General features: G+C 40.2%; 1 protein-coding gene across 2 annotated transcripts in view; it reads left to right on the forward strand.

Annotated features, from left to right (window-relative positions):
• The first annotated feature begins 230 nt into the window (after positions 1–230).
• The window catches only part of DIAPH3 (diaphanous related formin 3), a 211,247-nt gene continuing 192,346 nt past the window's right edge, over positions 231–19,131 (forward strand). The window contains exons 1-2 of one of the 2 annotated variants that reach the window (XM_015851687.2): positions 232–683; positions 11,647–11,679. In XM_015851687.2, the coding sequence (XP_015707173.1) occupies positions 552–683; positions 11,647–11,679 (165 nt within the window). In that variant the 5' untranslated portion in view covers positions 232–551. Of the gene's footprint in view, positions 684–11,646; positions 11,680–19,131 lie in introns of both variants that reach the window. The other variant, XM_015851688.2, reaches the window with a different exon arrangement.

The following is a 19,131-nucleotide window of genomic DNA, read 5'->3' on the forward strand; positions in this document are numbered from 1 at the left end:
CTATCTGCACACTCACAGTTCAAACAGAGAGGGCACCGCCCTGTCAGGGCTCACCGCCATCAGCTCGGCGTTACGTGGCTGTATAAAACTACAGCTCCCAGAACACTCTCTATTGCACACACGCCATCTCCCCGCGCGGGAGCTCTGTGGGACACGTAATGTGGTGGAATGAGCAGTGTTCATTCCCCACAAAGCGACGGTTTCCTTCTGCTGCCGTGGATTGGCTGTTATGGAGGGGCGGGGGGCGGGACCGGCAGTGGCGGGACGATTCGGATGCTGGTGCATTGCTGGGCGCTGACAGTCGTTGGGGTGCGGCCATTGGGAGTGCGCTCTGCGCTGCCCCTGCTTCGGTAGCTCTGGGTCGGGGGTGCTTCAGCGGTGCAGTCCGGACGGCGGCCATCGCTGCCGGGATTAAAGGCTGCTGGCTGTAAATCCTCTGCCTGGCTTTAGCCCTGAGCCCCCCCCCCTTCCTCCCCCGCGGCACCCTGCTCAGCTAAGCCGCTCTAATCGCAGCCCCGGCTGTCTCCGTTTCGCCTCTTCTGGGCACGGTCATGGAGTCGCGGCGGCCGAAGCCGCGATCGCCACCGGGTCGCGGAGGGAGGGAGAACAAGGGGCTCCGCAGGAAGGGCCCGCCGGCGGCCGGCGGATCTGAGGAGGCCGCGGACGGCAGGAAGCCTAAATTCGTAAGTACGGCTTCGTCCTACCGCCATTGCCTGTTGCATAGGCGGAGGCCTGGCTCCTCCGTCTCCCTGAGCCTCCAGGGCCAGCCCGCCACAGCTTGCTTCCGTCCTGCTGTCTGTAAAGGGCCTGGCTCCCAGTTGCCTCGTGTGCTTTCAGGTCTCTGCTCTTTGTGAAGGAATTTTCTGAATCACCGTGTGACAGCTGTAGGGGTAAGGGTGTTAAAAGAATGGCTCTTCAGCTGCATATGTTACTTGCACTAGAGCTAGATGTTTGGGTTTTATTTTGGTCACTTAATCTGTTTAGTGAAAAGCAGGATGCTTTATGAAATTCAGAGTATGAATTGGAAGGGAACGTTGAGTCCAAGTCCTGGCTCCACATGGGGTGACCCAGAAATTAGACCGTGTGTTAGTGAGTGTTGTCCAAATGCTTCTTGAACTCCCATCAAATCCAGTTCTTTGCCCATTTCTCTGGGGAGCCTGTTCAGTGCATGACCACCCTCTGGTGAAGAACCTTTTCCAGTTTTCCAGTCTGACCCTCTCATGTTGGACTTCCATGATGCTCAGGTCCCATCGTTGTCACTGGAGAGCAAAGATCAGCTCTGGCCCTCTGCTCCCCTCAGCCCCATAGGCTGCAATGAGGTCTCTTCTCAGTCTCCTCTCGGCTGAACAAACCAAGAAACTTCAGCTGATCATTATATGTCTTCCCCTCTAGATCCTTCACAAACTCTAAAGTTCTTTGGATGCTCTCTAATAGAATAGTGTAGTAATATTGTAACATAGTAATTTAAAGGACACAGATCTCCCTAGCCCTGCTTTACAAGTTTTGGCTAGCAAACTCATCAATAGGGAACCTGGAAAGAGCAAGTAGGTGCCTACAGAATTATATGTATGTAAGATGTGCTGTAGCTAAAAAGTGCCTAAGAGTAGCCACTGTTTGCTTGCCTTGATAAATGGCTATACATCTATTTTAGGTGCTTGCATTTTAGTCACGCAGGTAACCTAGCTGGTCACAGATAAATACATGACTGTGTCAGAAAACATTCTTTAGCCTAGGATATTTGAGTGAAAACCTATGTAGTTTGCTTGATTGGAGTAGTGTCGGTATATGACTTGGTGACTGGTTTATTCCTGCAGGAAGCAAGAAGTAGATTTATGTATAATTAAGGCTGACAACAGCATTGAGTTCAAAATCTTTTATTTCTTGGCCACACTTCAACTGTTAAGGTCTTAGGCAAATTGCATATTGCCATCATTTCCACTGTTTAAACACATCTGGGAAGGGAAATTAGGGTTTTGCCATCAGTTTCAGTATTCCCCTCAATAGAAATACAAATATTTTTTAGGAAGTGTAACTGTCAGATATAACAAGGCCCTTGAGAATTTGTTACTGAAATGAACCCAGATGGGATTTGTAGAGAAAAGAGGCCTTATTTTTGGTGCAGATGAGTTTGTTTGTTTATCTGCCTGTGAAGTCCAGGTGTGTGCAGGTATGGGCATCAGCTCACTGGCTTCTCAGGATTATAGTATTGATTTTACTTTGACCCGAACACACACAGCCAAGGAAGCTGACTGGGTGTTTTACTTAACAGTAAGTAACTCTGTACAGTGTGTGATCATCATGACAGCATAGGCATTTTTTTTTTTCCCCTTATCCCAATTTCTGAAATTCTTTAAGCAAGAGTGGCTGAAAATATCCTTAATTCATGAGAATGCTTTGTCACTTTCAAAAGTGTTTGACCTGAGATGTCTTTACAGTGAGGGTGACGGAGCACTGGAACAGGCTGCCCAGGGAGGTGGTGGAGTCTCCTTCTCTGGAGATATTCAAGACCCGACTGGACGCCTACCTGTGTGACATGGTGTAGGGAACCTTCTTTAGCAGTGGAGTTGGACTCGATAATCTCTTGAGGTCCCTTCAAGCCCCTGCAATTTTGTGATTCGGTGATTCTGTGAGATTACAGTCTTGTATTTCATCTCTATAAGTGCTCTTAAAGCAAAGATGTTGCCTTGGGATAGTGATATGTAACAGGACATTTTAACGTGGACTGTGTTCTAGATATGCCATTAGCTCTCTGGGAGATCTTAAGAAGAGTTGATATTCCTTAAACAGAGTATTAGTTTTTGTCTCTATTTGTAGACTGCTGAAAAGTATGGTTTACAAATCTGATCTGCAGAAATTAACAGTTTCTATGGAGTAGCAAGCTGTTTCACGCCCCAAAATCTAAAGAGTTGCTACAGCTTCTATAACCGTTGGGGTGTTTCCTTTAATCCCTGTTTTGTCTCATGTAATAATTTTCTGCTGAAGAAAGATACAAATCAGCACAAATTGTGAGTGTCTGTTATTTTAATGATTGTAGGCCCAGCATCTCTGATTTGTAGTGGTTTCCTTGAAGGGTACTGGGAGAAATGTGTTTCTGTCATATCATCAATTTCTGCCCTAAGATGTTGCAATGCAGAATATTTATCCGTTATAACTAAAATAGGTATATTCCCCTTTGTCCTCTTTACCTTCTGTCTTCTCAAGAGACTTTTTAGAGGGAGGAGTGAGTGGTGGGAAAGATTTTGTACGTGTATTGATTTGTTCATATCTAATTTCTTCTGTAATACATCTTCTTTCATTTGGTAGATTAGTGTTGTGTCAGTACGTAAAACCTCTCATCGCTCCTTTGAATCATCTATAATCCAGTCATAAATACAGGCTGTACCCTGTCTTTGTTTGGGATACTTGTCGTGCCATACTTCTTTATATAACCCGAATTATGTTTCTTATTTAATATGCATTAATCAAATGTGGTTAAAATTGACTATTAGATTCAACAAATTCAACTCATCCAGATTGGATTAGTCTAATTTTCCGTAGGACAAAAGGCTTCAAGATAAATTCCAAGTTGGACCGTTCCAATCAATGCGACGTATTGATCTGTCACTTGAGAGTTACCAAATCAACAGTAGTTAGACCAATCTGGAAAAGAATTTGATTCCTTGACAGACCTTCAGGTGAAATTGAATTGCTGGTTAACAAAATTGACATTGTTAGCATACACTTTTTTTTTCTTTTTCTCTCTCCAGCAGAAGTCCTTATTTAGCAGAACAATCTCTTGATTTTTACCACTTCATTTAGATGAGGGAGAGAGAGGCTTTGGGCTAAATAGTTGTTAATTCCATTTAAATGAAGTACTGCCATCATGAATAAACTAGAATCTCGGAAGAATGAATTTGAAGTTGTAGTTAGTAGTTCTCTTAATTCTTTCACAGAATTATTTAAAAGAACAAACAACAACAACAACAAAAACCCACACATTTTTATGGCATGATGATTAGTTCTGAAGCACATACCCGTTTAGCTTTGTTCAGCAGGTCTAAGGGTTTGGAAGAACTTAACTCACAGAAAGATAACATATTCTATGATACTGTGGTCGCTTAGCTTTGTTGAAAGCCCTTGTGTTCATCTTTGAGGGGTCAGAGTTTGGTAAAAAGCAGAAATGGAATGAAGGATGGCAGGGGTTGCACCAACTATATATCGTCTGAGCAGGGTATTCTTTTTACTTGGTGTACGTGTGGGTAAATATATATTTTCTTAGAAATGTTTATAAATTGTGTAAATGATTGCTAGATTACTTAAACTACTTCCAATTGCTCTTTACTGGGACTGCATCTTGTAGGCGCTAGACCTCAAAATGTCAACTGGATGCATAGCTGATTTAGAAGTGTTTGTATTAACCTGAGGATATCATTGACCAATCTTCAGTGACTTTCAGGTTATATTTTTTAAGTTCTCCATGAAATTTATATGAGTCAGGAAGACTTTCTTGTTTGCAGCAATCTGTTTAACATAGGCAAATTAACACTTGCAGTTAATAGTGTTTATAAATCAAAGAAAGATGTAGTTAAAAGCAAAAGCATTTCTGTTTGACTGGCATAGAGGAGAAAGGTAAGACCAATCTGTGTCAATATCTTTAATTATGAAGTGACTGAATTATTGCTGCAGTTATGCTGCAGTGTAAGACCTTGAATTTAAATTAGTCTTTTAAAGAAATGATTGCTGAACAGATGTTACCTAAAACTCTTTATTGCCGCTCTGTAAAATTGTAAATTCCTCACGCTGTTATTTTTGTTGGCATGAATTAACACTGTGGGTTATGATACTAAATTTTAGTGCTGCATTCTGCCACTTTGTTATATAATCTTACCTGTAAGCACCAATTTTAAGTTTAACTCATCAATGTCTAAAGAATATCACTGTGTAGAAACTGTCATGTTGAGATAATTTTGCACTTAACTGCTTTTCAAACTGCCTTCCAAGCAACAGAGAAAATGTATACATATTAAAAAAAAAAAAAAAAAAAGCCATTAAATAAATGCTGAAGTAGAGTATTGGAAATTAAAAACAGGAGATGCTGTTGGACTATTCTGCAATTTTTAAAGCTCATTTACAGATTGAGATAGTAAAATTTCTTAGGGAATATTGTGACAAAAGGGATCATAAAGTAATAAAATCCACTGCAACAGTCCTATTTACACTGCTGTAACTCAGCCTACAGGTTTCTTTGCAATCCATTCTTCAGTCTTCTAGTTGTGATTCTACTGGATTATTGTCTTTGGGGAAAAAACAGCTTGTGTTGAATCTTTCCGGTGATAGAATCAATGGCAGTATTGGAGTTCTTTCTCACTTTCCAGTTTAAAAAGGTACAGGGAGATCTGTGTGATTATATGTACATCACCTGTCTTGGTAATTTCAGCTTCCAATCTTAAGTCAGACAGTTCTCTTAAAACTCATGGTTTCTTGTTTAAATTCTCCTTTATTTATTTTTGATTACATAGTCTATAAGCTGTTTTTTATGTATCAAGCTGTGCATGTGTTATTTATTTATTTCTGTTATCCTTTTTTTCCCCTCTATTTCTCTCTTTCTGTAAGGAAACAAATATAAAGATAGAAAATGGATTTGAATACTCAGATGTGGGAGGTGTTTTTCCTTTTTTTCCATTTTCTGTTATAAACAGAAATTATTTAATTTAAGAACTTCTGTGTGATGGCATGCACATGTGTTTAGCTGCCCGAAATTCTGCTCTTCTGAATGGCTTAAACTCTCATATTGGCAGCAGGGTATGGTTGGGTGCTTATCTGTCTTCTAATTCCATTTATGATGAACGAGTTGGGCTTCTGAGTGTCTGGCATATTAACGTTGTCCATCCATGCTGCATATAATCTGAATTCAAGTCAAAATGCACTGTTTTTTAAACAAGTTGTTTTCATTCAGGAAGATGAGTGATGTTACACTGTACTTATGTGATGATGAAAAGAGCACCACAAGAAAAGGTAGAAGCTGCCTTTGGTAGAGAATATTTGAATGTTACAGAGTATATCTTACACTGCTTTAGGATGTTCTTCATCCTTTGCAGCCTATATTGAGCTGTAGTGTTGGTGTTTCTCATTTCTTTGCTTCACTTCACTGCGTCAACCCAGAGTTGCCTGGAGTAATTATAAAAAGCAGTGACTCAATTTGTTAAACCTTGTCTTGCAAATTCACTTTCAGTGCATGCTACGAAGCTGTTTGTATAAAGAGTCTTCTGCATACTAATAAGATTCCTTACTGTGAGCATACAGAAAGCCGAGTAGTATAGGCCTACTTTTCCCAGCAGTATGGTCCAAAAGTTGTATCGCACATGACTACTTACTCCATATTGGATGTTTCTATAAGACATGGTGATTCTTCTGTTCTGTAAGTAAATTTCTGCCTAGCTCTTGTGAATGTTGTCTGTTGTGCTTTATTTTACCCCCCACTTTCTAAGTCTTTCATTGTCTTTGATATTCTTGAGATCAGGCCTCTGACTCTTATCAAATACCCTGTACCATACACTGAACGTATGTATGTATCCTTTGTCTAATTAAACCAGTTATTTGTTGGTATGCCGGAGGAACTTCAGTAAGGAGCACTTCCATATCAAATTGTTTTCTTCAAAAATACTAAATCTATATATGTTTAAATTCTGCCTTAGCTTTGGTTGAAATGCTGGCAGCTCAATTTCTAAGTAAAATCACCTCCTTCTCCCTGTCCTATATTAAAAAATAAGTTATGTTAGGTGTTTATATAGTTGAAGACTAAATAGTAGTAATTATTCCGCTTTTCCAGCTATAGGTGCTACTGATCCCAGTAAATCTTGACATTCTAAGCATGCTAAATCTACATAAATCTGGACTTCCCAGATACTGTAGCTCTTTAATCTCTTGATGTTTTTGTTTTTCTCTGACTTCAGAATAGGATGTTGACATAAAACAAGATTAGCAATATTATGTGTATCTATTTAATCCATAATAAACTCATGAAATATTTGTATGTAGCTCTTGTGTTCTCAGAAGAAATGATATTATTTTTCTAGTTCATGGAAGGTATAGAGTAGCATATTAGTGTTTTCATCTGCTGCATTATAATATTCTGTAAGCTTGTATAATGTTCTTAGCAGTAACTGCGGCTACTACTAGAACACTACTTAACCCAGTTTTGTTTACTTGCAGGCCTGTAGTTAAGACAACCTGCTCACCTGAGCAGAATATGTCTTAATTCTGTCAACTTACATATCCAGGACTGAAAATAAAAATTTATGCCTGTAAGAAAACACACCGTGCTCTATTTAAGCATAATCTTTTTACCCATTATTATAATTTGGTTTGCCTGTCCTGACAAGAATGAACATATACTCCTGTTCTTAAATTATGATGTTGCTCTTAACTTTGTGTCATTAAGAGATAAGCCTAACATCTAGTCTTAGAAGATTTTGGTGAGTCAGTGCTATTTTCCACATCTCTGTTATTGAATGCTACTGAAGACAGTGAAAATGGGCAGCTGACTTAACCTTTCTGGAGAAGAATGATTTGGTGAGGGAGAGGAAAAAGATCACCTGAGCCTCACTGGTAAAGACTGGCAAAAACAACCTATTGTGACTGGCCCAGGGGCTCCATGTATACTTGGCTTCAATTACCTCAGAAGGGGATATTTTAAGGATCCAAAAGGGTATCGATATGCCTCTGGAATAGCTGCTGTAGACACAAAGGGTGTTAAGCAGTTGTCTGTTTTGCCTTGCCTGTCGTAAGATCTTTCTGTTGTGGGGCTGCTATGAGTAAAAGAGCAGCAGGTACCGATTCCCACAAAAACAGTGCACAGATGGCAGTACCGCAGCAACAGGGATTCCTTTCTCCCCATTTATGAGTTAATTCGTCAAGTGGAGAGTCATGGAGGGATTAGTAAAACTCGGTCACCTTTTAACAGCTCCATATGGCCAGTGCGTAAAGCCAGTGGAGAATGGAGGCTGACAGTAGACTACCATGGCTTGAATGAAGTCTCACCCCCACTGAGGCTGCTGTGCCAGACATGTTAGAACTCCAGTATGAACTGGAGTCAAAAGCAGCCAAATGGTATGCCACCACTGACACTGCCAATGCATTCTTCTCCACTCCTTTGGCCATAGAATGCAGGCCACAGTTTGCCTTCATCTTACCTTAATCTGGTAACCTTATAAGTCACATCCCTCGGTAAGGTGCTTTGACAGCCCCGACCAAATTACATGCTTTTCATTACACCAATGTGGTGAGCGGTAAAATGGCATTTATTTGACTGTGTAAGTCCCTTATATATGTTTTCCATTTCATCTACACCCCTTCTACATATGCATAACCGAGCAGGGGAGGGCCTATCGTGTTACATCCCGAAGCCCTGCCTGCTTCGCCTAATACAACACCTTTGCCTGGAATGGCATTCAATATACCTGGAATCATTTGCCCCAGGGGTGGAAACACAGCCCAACCATTTGCCATGGGTTGATCCAGACTGCACTGGAACAGGGTGGTGCTCCTGAGCACTTTCAGTGCGTTCTGGGCTTCCCAATACAAAAAAGACAGGGATCTGTTGGAAAGAGTCCAGTGGAGGGCCACAAAGATGGTGAAGGGCCTGGCGACGTATTCGCCAATTAACCCGACTTATCCCGGGACCTCAACTGTCTGGGGGAGAGAGACACAAACATGGATGCCATGATGTCTTCTCTCAATTTATTGCTGCATCACACTCCTTATATACCATCCTAAATCCTGCGCAGACGTGTACACCTGCTACGCAAAACCCGATGCACGCGAGAGAACCTATACACACACCTACCTAAACCCGCAGCCCACTAACTCTTAACCTACAGGCCTAACTCAGCTATTCTAGAACACTCCATCTACTCAGAACTACTGTATGCACTCATAAATCCATGCAAAGACAACTTAGCACCCCAGCAGACCTGGAGCATCTCCCCTATGAGGAGAGACTTGTTTAGCCTTGAGAAAAGAAGGCTGAGAGGGGATTTGATCCAGGTTTATAAATACTTGAGGTGTGGGAGCCATAGTGGCGAGTCTGGTCTCTTTTCAGTAGTGTGTGGGAACAGGACTAGGGGTAATGGGATGAAACTACAGCATAGGAAGTTCTGCATGAATGTGCAGAAGAACTTTACGGTGAGGGTGATGGAGCACTGGAACAGGCTGCCCAGGGAGGTGGTGGAGTCTCCTTCTCTGGAGATATTCAAGACCNAATTTAATGCTGCATCACACTCCTTATATACTATCCTAAATTCTGCGCAGATGTGTACGCCTGCTACGCAAAACCTGATGCACACGAGAGAACCTGTCCACACACCTACCTTAACCCCCCGCCCACTAACTCTTAACCTACAGGCCTAACCCAGCTATTCTAGAACACTCCATCTACTCAGAACTACTGTATGCACTCATAAATCCATGCAAAGACAACTTAGCACCCCAGCAGGCCTGGAGCATCTCCCCTATGTGGAGAGACTAAGTACACTTGTTTAGCCTTGAGAAAAGAAGGCTGAGAGGGGATTTGATCCAGGTTTATAAATACTTGAGGTGTGGGAGCCATAGTGGCGAGGCTGGTCTCTTTTCAGTAGTGTGTGGGAACAGGACTAGGGGTAATGGGCTGAAACTTCAGCATAGGAAGTTCTGCACGAATGTGCAGAAGAACTTTACAGTGAGGGTGACGGAGCACTGGAACAGGCTGCCCAGGGAGGTGGTGGAGTCTCCTTCTCTGGAGATATTCAAGACCCGCCTACCAGTGTGACATGGTGTAGGGAGCCTGCTTTGGCAGGGGGGTTGGACTCAATGATCTCTAGAGGTCCCTTCCAACCCCTACAATTCTGTGATTCTGTGATGACATTGTGTGGGGCAATACAGCACGGAAAATTTTTGAGAAAGGAGAACAAATAATCCAGATCCTTCTATGTGCAGGCTTTGCTATTAAGCAAAGCAAAGTGAAAGGACCTGCTTGGGAAATTCAGTTCCTCGGTATAAAGTGGCAAGATGGAGGTCGTAACATCCCAACAGATGTGACTGACAAAATAACTGCTGTGTCTCTGGCTACTAATAAGAAAGAGAGGCAATCTTTTCTTGGTGTAGTGGGCTTGTGGAGAATACATGTTCCAAACTACAGCCTCATTGTAAGCCCCCTTTATCAGGTGATGTGGAAGAAGAATGATTTTACATGGGGCCCTGAGCAGCAGCTGGCTTTTGAACAGATTAAACAGGGCCACAGCACAGGGCCTGTGCTGTGGCCCTGGGGCCAGTACAGACAGGGCAGGATGTAAAGAACATCTTCTACACTGCTGCTGGAGAGAAAGGTCTCACCTGGAGACTGTGGCAAAGAACCTCAGGAGAGACCCTAGGTCAACCCTGTGATTCTAGAGTAGAGAATACAGGGGGTTGGAAGAGGGCTACACTCCAGCTGAGAAGGAGATCTTAGCAGCATATGAGGGGGTTCGAGCTGCTTCAGAAGTAGTCGGTACTGAAACGCAGCTCCTTCTGGCACCTCGACTGCCAGTGCTGAACTGTATGCTTAAAGAAAAAGTCATCTTGCCCAACTCCCCTGCAGCGAACAGCAGGTTGCTCATAGGCTGATCCAACGTGACCTTTAAGGTCTCCAAGAATGGGGCATCCATCACCTTTCTGGGCAACCTCTTCCAATTTTGGTGATGACAATGTAAGAGTTGTAAATCTAATTAATCTAGATACAGCCATTGACAGTTGCTGTAGCTCCTGCCGAACTTTGTATACTTGACAGTGAGAAACCTAGCAAGAGGGGAAGAATCAGTCTCACCGAATATGTGACTTCATGTTTCTTTGCCAACCCTTGTCATATAAAACAATGCACAGATTTATTAGTCATCTGTATTCTTCAGAACTCCTCTTAGGTTTTGTGGAGAAACTCTGCCCCTAGCATTTGCTGTATATGCAGTGGAGTGAAAGAGTTCAGGAGCTTTTATTTCATAGAATCATAGAATCCCAGAATCACCAAGGTTGGAAAAGACCTAAAAGATCATCCAGTCCACATTTTGTACAGCATTGAGTGATCATGAGCGTTTGAATCTTACTGCTAAGAAACAGTGTGAATTTCTGGTTGTAGTTTAATGTTCTGCTTCCCACACAGGCATTGCTTGAGAGCAGTTAGTGGTCTTGACTTCCTGTACATTGCAGCTGGGCAGTCAGAGCTTTAAAAAACTGTTGGGGAACTGTTTTCCTTCTGGATTTGAAGTCTCTTGGCTGAGTCTTGGTGGTGTCCCCACAGCCATTTTCAGAAGACAATTCTAGTTGCTGCATTATAGACAGGTCTTTGGCTGTAGTATGTTCAGCTAAAATCATAATAAAATGCAATTTGATTCACACTGTGCTTGTCTATATTATTCTGCATGGAATTATACTTTCTCAGGATCAGATTACAGATTTTTTGGGGAGGATCTGCACTGTATTCCTTTGAAAACCTGCTGTGCAATGTAAACCAACAAAATGCAGCTTGCAAAGGAATTATTATAATTCAATACTGATGTCAGTGTATCTTTTGAGTGATTATAACTGATGTTGCTTTTTTGTAATTGTTTTGTTTTTTGACCACATAATTGTTACATGTCTGGTTTCCTCTTTAATTTACAGCATTTAAATATCAAGACACTGACAGATGATGTGGTAAGACAGCTTAAAATGTTTTGATTTGGCTTTGCTAAGCTAATAACCTCGTCGTTAACACAATATAAATGACCTTCTTGCTTCATAAACAATCTTAACTTGGAAACTAATGAAATTGTTAAAGTCTTACTAAACTGTTGGTTGTCTGTAACTTACTCTGCTCAAGTAGTGAAAAATCTTTGCATGGCTTTGAAATGTGCTCATGGCTAAATCATGCCTTTGACAAGTTTGACAAGTAATTGTGACAGCTTATGTATGATACAGTTAAGATATTGATTGCATGCTTAACAATAAAGTTCCTTGGTCTGTATGGCTAGCTTAGAATCCAGTGCTTAACAAACTAATTATTGCTTGTAAAGTCATTAATGCTTGCTTCAACCAATGCCAGGTATTATCATTATCATACATAAATGCTTACATATCAGTATTTTTCTAAAAATTTCATCTGTCTTCAACAGCAGAAGAGGTTATCACAATGCAGATCATTTTTTTTTCTTTGAAATTAAAATGCACTTGTTTCATTGTCCCTTCTATTTTGTCGGTAAAAGTAGTTTTCCTTTAACCTCTTACTAAGCTCTGCTGTTACCAGTGGAACTTCTCATGTAGCAAGAAGTTAATCTTGGAGAGCTATTTGACTGTTGAAGAAGGAATACACTTTCTTTTTAATCTTCTGAGAGCTTCAAGGAGGAAAGAGTGAAGATGTCTTTGACTCAGTGTTGTTAGATACAAATTCTCTGATGTCACATGAAGTATTTTTGCTGGTAAAGAAAATTAGTGTCTTGATTGTACTTCCAAGTACATGGAAATAAATTGACGTAATCCTTTGTTTCCTGTTCGTTACTCCTCTGGTATTAATAATTATTTCAAATGAAGGTACAGGAGTTGTCTAATTTTCTCCTCTTCCTTGTCATGCTGGTATTGTTAGGCTAGTTTTTCATCATGATTTTGTGCCAAGGTGTTACAGCAAACTTCCATAACTGAACTGTTGGCTTCTGTGACTAAAATGACTGGCAGGATGTCTGGAAGACTGAGCTATTCTATTTTAGCAGATCTTCTACATGTAAAACTGTGTTTACTGGGGATATAGTAAGTAGGGGGCAGTAAAAAATATGTGTTCTTGAAAATTGGGGGTGGCAGTACTTGTCCTATAGACAGAATGTGAGTGGTACCTAGAGAAACAGGAGCTTTGCTCAATGCTCTTGGTTGTTACCCATCAAAAAAAGAAACAGAGATTTTATAGTTTTATATTTCATTTATATGTCTTTTCTATTAGATTGTGTTTACTGATTATCTGTCCTTGATGGTTCATGCATACATTCCTCCATGAGAATGGGAGAAGACTGTTCACTTCTCATAATGCAGGCTAAAACAGAACAATTTTTAATCAAGTTTCTCCATAATGTGCTACTATAACTAGTGAGCAAAACCACATTTCAGGTATACTGCCCTTTTTTTTTTTTTCACCTCATTCTTCCATTTTGGTCCTTACTAAATCGTAGTTTCTAATCCCCCCCCCCCCCCGCCCCCCCCCCCACTCCCACTTCCCCAAAGCACTGAGGTCCAAACACTGCAGTAAATAGCTTAAACAGAGGACGTAAAGAAGTACAGGCTCTATATATGCTCCAACTGTGTATATATATTAAAAAAAATGTTCTGCTCAGACAGTGATGAGATATTTGATTATGTCCAATTTTTAAAGTATGTTTAGCATCACTTTTTAGATGAAACCTATCTGATGAGATAGATAGAAAGTAAGCATGGTAACTTTACTTCTGGAGACCTGCAAGGCACTGTATTTAAGCTCTTGCTCCAGATACATGCATTAGGAGATACTTCGTATACAAAGTAAAAAATGAATTAATAGTATTACTTTTTGAATCTAATATTTGTGTATGTTAGTCAAGTTGTGTTGAGCTCAGCATGAAGGTGGGGATTTCCTTCTGCTAGAAGAGTTTTGTGGTGTATGTTTCCCCCCCTTCCTTCCTTCCTTCGTATCATCCAGCGTCAGTATGGAGTAACTTGCGGTCTTGAACTGAGAAAACAATATCAAAGTCAAGATTATTCACTTTTTTTTACAGAATTGCCTGTAGGTGCTGTTTCTATAGATCTGTGACAATATTACCTGGGGGGACAGTCACGCTATATCAACTGTGAACTCTAGAAGAAATGCACAACCAATATTTCTGTGGAACAATTCCAGCTTCTTTAAGCAGTAAATCTTTAAAGTACTCCCTGTCTTGAGTGTCTGTGGGTGTTTCTAGTATTCCCGTGTTCATGGAAATTGAAACCTTGCATTGCCAAACTCACTTTAATGCTTTAAAGATATATCATCACATTTCTATTGAGAAACTCTGTATGCGCTTGTATTATGAGTTTACAGTTTTATTATTCTCTTCCTTGTGCATTCATTTATTTGAGCTTATCTAAGATAGGTAGTAGGAAGCCAAGTCTCAGCTGATGTAATGTTCTGTCCTTGATGTAGGTAACTTCTGCTATTAAATCACTTCTGTAGTTCCCTGCCTTATCCTTCTTTGACTGTAAATAAGACCAGCCGTGCCAGCTGATCCCACTTGATTTGTTGGTTTTTAGAACATTCGCAAAGGAGAGTTATTTGTAGCAATCTTCAGAGAACTGCTTTATTCTGTTTGGATTATTCCAGGAGCTAACATCTGCAAATGGTTAATCACCTTCAACCTAAATTGTTCATTTAACTGGAAAATTAATACAAGTGCGATAGATTGGAGAGTTGCAATAATTTAATTACAGCCAAATGTTCTTGAGGATTTATTGTGGCATTTACATTTACTTCAAATTCAACAATATATAGCGATTAAAACCCTACTTTAAATATACCATATGTGTCCATTAGAATTATACTATATTTACTGGCTGACAAATTATCCTACATATGTCAGTTTTGTGTAAAACCTCACTTTTGAAGGAGAACTCTCTTAGCAATCTTCCTTAATAGAAATGTGAATATAAATATGGTTATACAGGTATATGTTTTTAGTTCTTAATATGAAGGTGTTAATTAAAAATGGGAGAAGAAGATGAGGGAAGCAAGATGGTAGATAGAGTAATACCTGTAATTCTTTTAGCATGGATCTTGAAATTCTGTAGAGCCAGCAATTAGTCTGGTGATAATTAATCCATTGATTCCTGCATTATCAAGCATGTAAGTTCAATCAACACTGTTGTCTTACAGAAGATGGTATAAGAAGTTTTCACTAAGATCAAAGTGAGAACACTGTCATGGTTTTATGATCATCAGTATTCCACATCATAACATCGTGCAGTGTACTGGGAATTAAAGTGTTAATGCCCCAGGTCCACACAGCAAAGAGAAGAAACTACATTCCCCAGAAGACTGTTTGCTGTGCTGATATCATTCCTGCACAGGGGGAACACATATAAGGCGGTGGTGGGTCATCTGACATTCTCTTGCTTTCCTTCGGCTTTTCTCTCCTTCACTTTTCTCCTTCGATGCTGCTTGTTCTGAATGTGGAATTACTGTAAGGCCTACAGCTTTCAGGTACTCTCACATTATATCTGATTTATTAGCTTCAATTCTAATTTTCTTGCATTCCGATACCATAGTTTGTTTCTCCTCAGATCGTTGCCACTGTTTTTTTCTAATTATTTTGGAGTCCCCTGTTTCCCTTCTCCGGAGGCACGGCATCCTGTGATGGCTACTTTGTTTTGGCCTTTGGAGCTATTATTCAGATTTACTGATTCAGATTGTGATATCCACTTTACAGTCAGTCTGAAATCAAGTCTTGAAGGGGTCAATGGTGCTTATCTAGACTTGTCATTTTAAGTTTTTCCTTAGTGTTTTGTATCATGGTTTCATAGGGGCTTTGAGAATGTTTAGCATGCTCTTAATATATTTCCAACAGTGAAGGGCAACATTATATTATGCTTGATAGCAAATGTTGGGCTTTAAGCTCTGTTAATATTTGAAGTAGCAAAAATACTGCTTTTGACCTCACTATCAAATTGGGTATAAATGTGTAAATCATATTGGGCAGAGGAAGTTTTTGCTCTGTTAGGGATGGAAAATGTTGGGGACAATAAATCCAGTAGCCTAGCAGAGGCATGGCCGCTGCAGCCTCATGTCTCCATGCCTAATCAATAGTGAGACTGTGTGTATATTCCCAGTAGGCACACACACAGACACAAGTATACAGTATACACAGATAAGTATACCTGGCCACACTGATCAAAACTGATGCTCTCAGCATTTGCACAGTGATGTAACTTGAAACCATGTTGTCCTGCCACTGATTACTTAGGAAAAGAGGCCAACCCACACCTCACCACATCTCCTTTCATGTAGTTATAAGGAACAATAAGGTCTCCACTGAGGCTCCTCCAGACTAAACAATCCTGGTTCCCTCAGCAGCTCCCCATAAGACTTGTGCTCCAGACCCTTCACAGCTTCATTGTCCTTCTCTGAGGGAACATAGCCTCCCGGTCCTTCTGGCAACACTATTTCTAAGACAAGCCAGGATGCCATGAGTCTTCTTAGCTACCTGGGCACACTTCTGACTCGTGTTCAGCCAACTGTTGATTGATGCCCCCAGATCCTGTTGATACGTGCTGTCAGCTGCTCCCTTTTGAGCAGTTTCTTTAATGTGACAGTGTTTAAAAGCATTCGTTAGAATTGAAATCCCTAACAGATTGGAGTATTGCTCTGATTATAGCACCTTTGAAATAAATGATCACATTCACTTCTAGTAAATAATAAGGAAGTTTAACTTTCATCTTGTTGTCTGTATGCAGTTTCTTACCTTTAAGTTATGTGAGAACTTCATTTGTTTGCATATCTTTTGCTGCCAAGAGATGACTGAGATTGCTAACAGTATCTACATACTAGAAGCTCTGTATTCTATATGCAGTAACAGCATCTCGTCATCTGTTAAGAGTTTGTTAGTAGGGTTTGCCATACTACTGAAGTTGTAGTTTCACAGAGCTTTGCTATGAAACAAAGTTTTGGAAGAAGTGCTACTGTAAGACAGTTTTAAAATTCATTGTAGTGTAAGGGACCATACAGATTTTCTGTGAAGACTCCCTGACAGTCTCTGGGATGATAAATGTAAAAGGCTGCTTTGAGGCATTCTCTTGATATCTAGTATCTGTGTGTTGACTGTGATTTACTTTTCACTGTATTCCGGTTCTGACATTTAGGATTTTGTTTCAGTTGCCTTGACATTTTTATCTTGTGGATAATTCAAACTGGCAGAATAAAGTGCACGTCTAATTATGGAACTTCCAGTCTTTGGTGGTAGGAGGCATAAAGGCATAAAAGCTAACATGAACTCAGTCTGCCCATTGCTCTAAATTCAAGTTTATAAGTGAAGACTCATACTTTTTCTGCTGTGCTAATTCATTTCTTTATCTTTTTTTTCTTTTCATCTTCCTCTATTTAACCTAAAACTAAAATCAAGTAAAAACAAAAGCAAAGAAAAAAAATAAAATCCTTCCTTGTCTCCTTCCAAAGAAAAGGCAGCCCCTGAGGCAACCGAAGAAACCAACCAACTAAAAAAAAAAAAAAAGAACTGGAAATAGGAGGAGGGGGTGAGGGGGAAAGTATGTAAAATAGCTCAGCCAGTCCAAAACCCCTGTGTTTTGAGCAGAAAAGACTTAGGACAGTTTCACCTAGCTTATGCTAACAGAATAGTGATATACCCCAACTACCTGTAGATGTTCCTTATCCCTGGATGAAGAACTGGTCCTACTTTCAACTGTTTTTACTTTCAAGTGTTAACTTTTCTTCTTAGTTATCTTCACTTCTCTTTTTAATATCACATAACTTTTAACTTGAGTGCTGTTCATGCACAGTTTATTTTTTAATTTTTTACATCTTAGAACAGATTTTACTGATTATTTTTGTACTCATTATTATTTTACTACAGTTTTTTTATAGCCTACTTATCTAAAATGCAGTTTTCCTTAACCTTAGCAACACTGTGCTATGGTGATAGGATTATGTTGTTGTTGGAATTCACTAGCTGGTCACAGATTCCCTGTAATGCTTTTGTATACTGTATTAAAAAATAATACTACTAATAAAAAAATCTAGCTTTCTTCTTTGAGTGCTCAGAAGTATCACATTGCATGTCTCCTTTCCCCTAACATCTTACTTACTTCGAACTTTTGACTTTGGATAGTCTACTGAGTTCAGTCAGTACATCAAGATAAATCTCAGTTTGGATAATTTCAAAGAGACTATGGAAATATTTTTTATCAAGACTATTTGAAACACTGTTTATTCTTTGGCTATTTAAAATATTGACTCTACAAAGATTCTAAGGAAAAAAAATGTTTTCTTGAGAAAATTATTCTAAAAAGCATTGTTTCAATATATGTCTGAATGTTTGTATTGGTTAGAACAGGGATGTCAGACTTTCTATGAACTATAATGGTGCTGATACAAAACTGTCTTTAAATATCCCCCAATGCTTAGCTTGGTTTAAATATATTTTTGATGTAACATAGAAGATTACTGAACTATATTTTTGCCATTTCCTCCTCTGTGCACTTGGATCGCCAGCAGCATCAGTGGTAAATTTCATTACAACCAAGCAATGAAATTTCTATTCCTTCTGTAAAGTGCTTTCTGTGGACCATGAAATTATTCGCTCGTACAGAGTGTTGAGAGGTGTTACCTTTTCTGAAGCACCAGTAATGTGAAATTCAAGAGTAATGGATGTAGAATACCCACACTATGCTACTGTTCAGGTCTTGTGAATTTTGTTGCTGTTGTTTGTGTTGGCTGTGTTGGAGGAGAAGCTGACTAAATTTATGGATGCCGCTCTGCTACACAGGAGGCTCGAATCCCAGGGGTTGGACTTGATGATCTCTAAGGTCCCTTCCAACCCGCATGGGACTATGAGACTATGAGACAGGTGAGATTATAGTGGGAGATCTGCTACAGGCCACCCAACCAGGATGACCGAGTAGGTGAAGTCTGCCATAGACAGATGGGAGAGGCTTCAGATTCATAAGCTTGGGTCCTCACGGAGGACTTCAAGCATTCCGATATCTGTTGGAAAGACAACACAGAAGGACATAAGCAATCCAGAAGGTTCCTGGACTGTTGGTGATAACTTATCCAATGAGGAGACAGTGAGATGAGATACTATGCTGGACCTCACTCTCACCAAAAAGGAGGGGCTGGTGGGGTATTTGAAGCTCAAGGACAACCTTGGCAGCAATAACTGTGAAAGGATGGAGATCAAGATCCTTAGGGAAGTTAAAAAGTAGCTGCCTACTCTGGAACTCAGGAGAGTGCATTTTGGCCTCTGGGGTCTTCTTGGTAGAGTAGTGTGGGATCAAGCCTTGGAGGGAAGAGGGCCTCAGAAAACTAATTCAAGGAACACCTCCTTCAAACTGGAGGCTTAATGCATCCCAACAGCGAGGATGTTAGGCCAAATGCCAGGAGATCTA

The sequence above is a fragment of the Coturnix japonica genome, chromosome 1, assembly GCF_001577835.2.
Source record: "Coturnix japonica isolate 7356 chromosome 1, Coturnix japonica 2.1, whole genome shotgun sequence".
Lineage (NCBI taxonomy): Eukaryota > Metazoa > Chordata > Aves > Galliformes > Phasianidae > Coturnix > Coturnix japonica.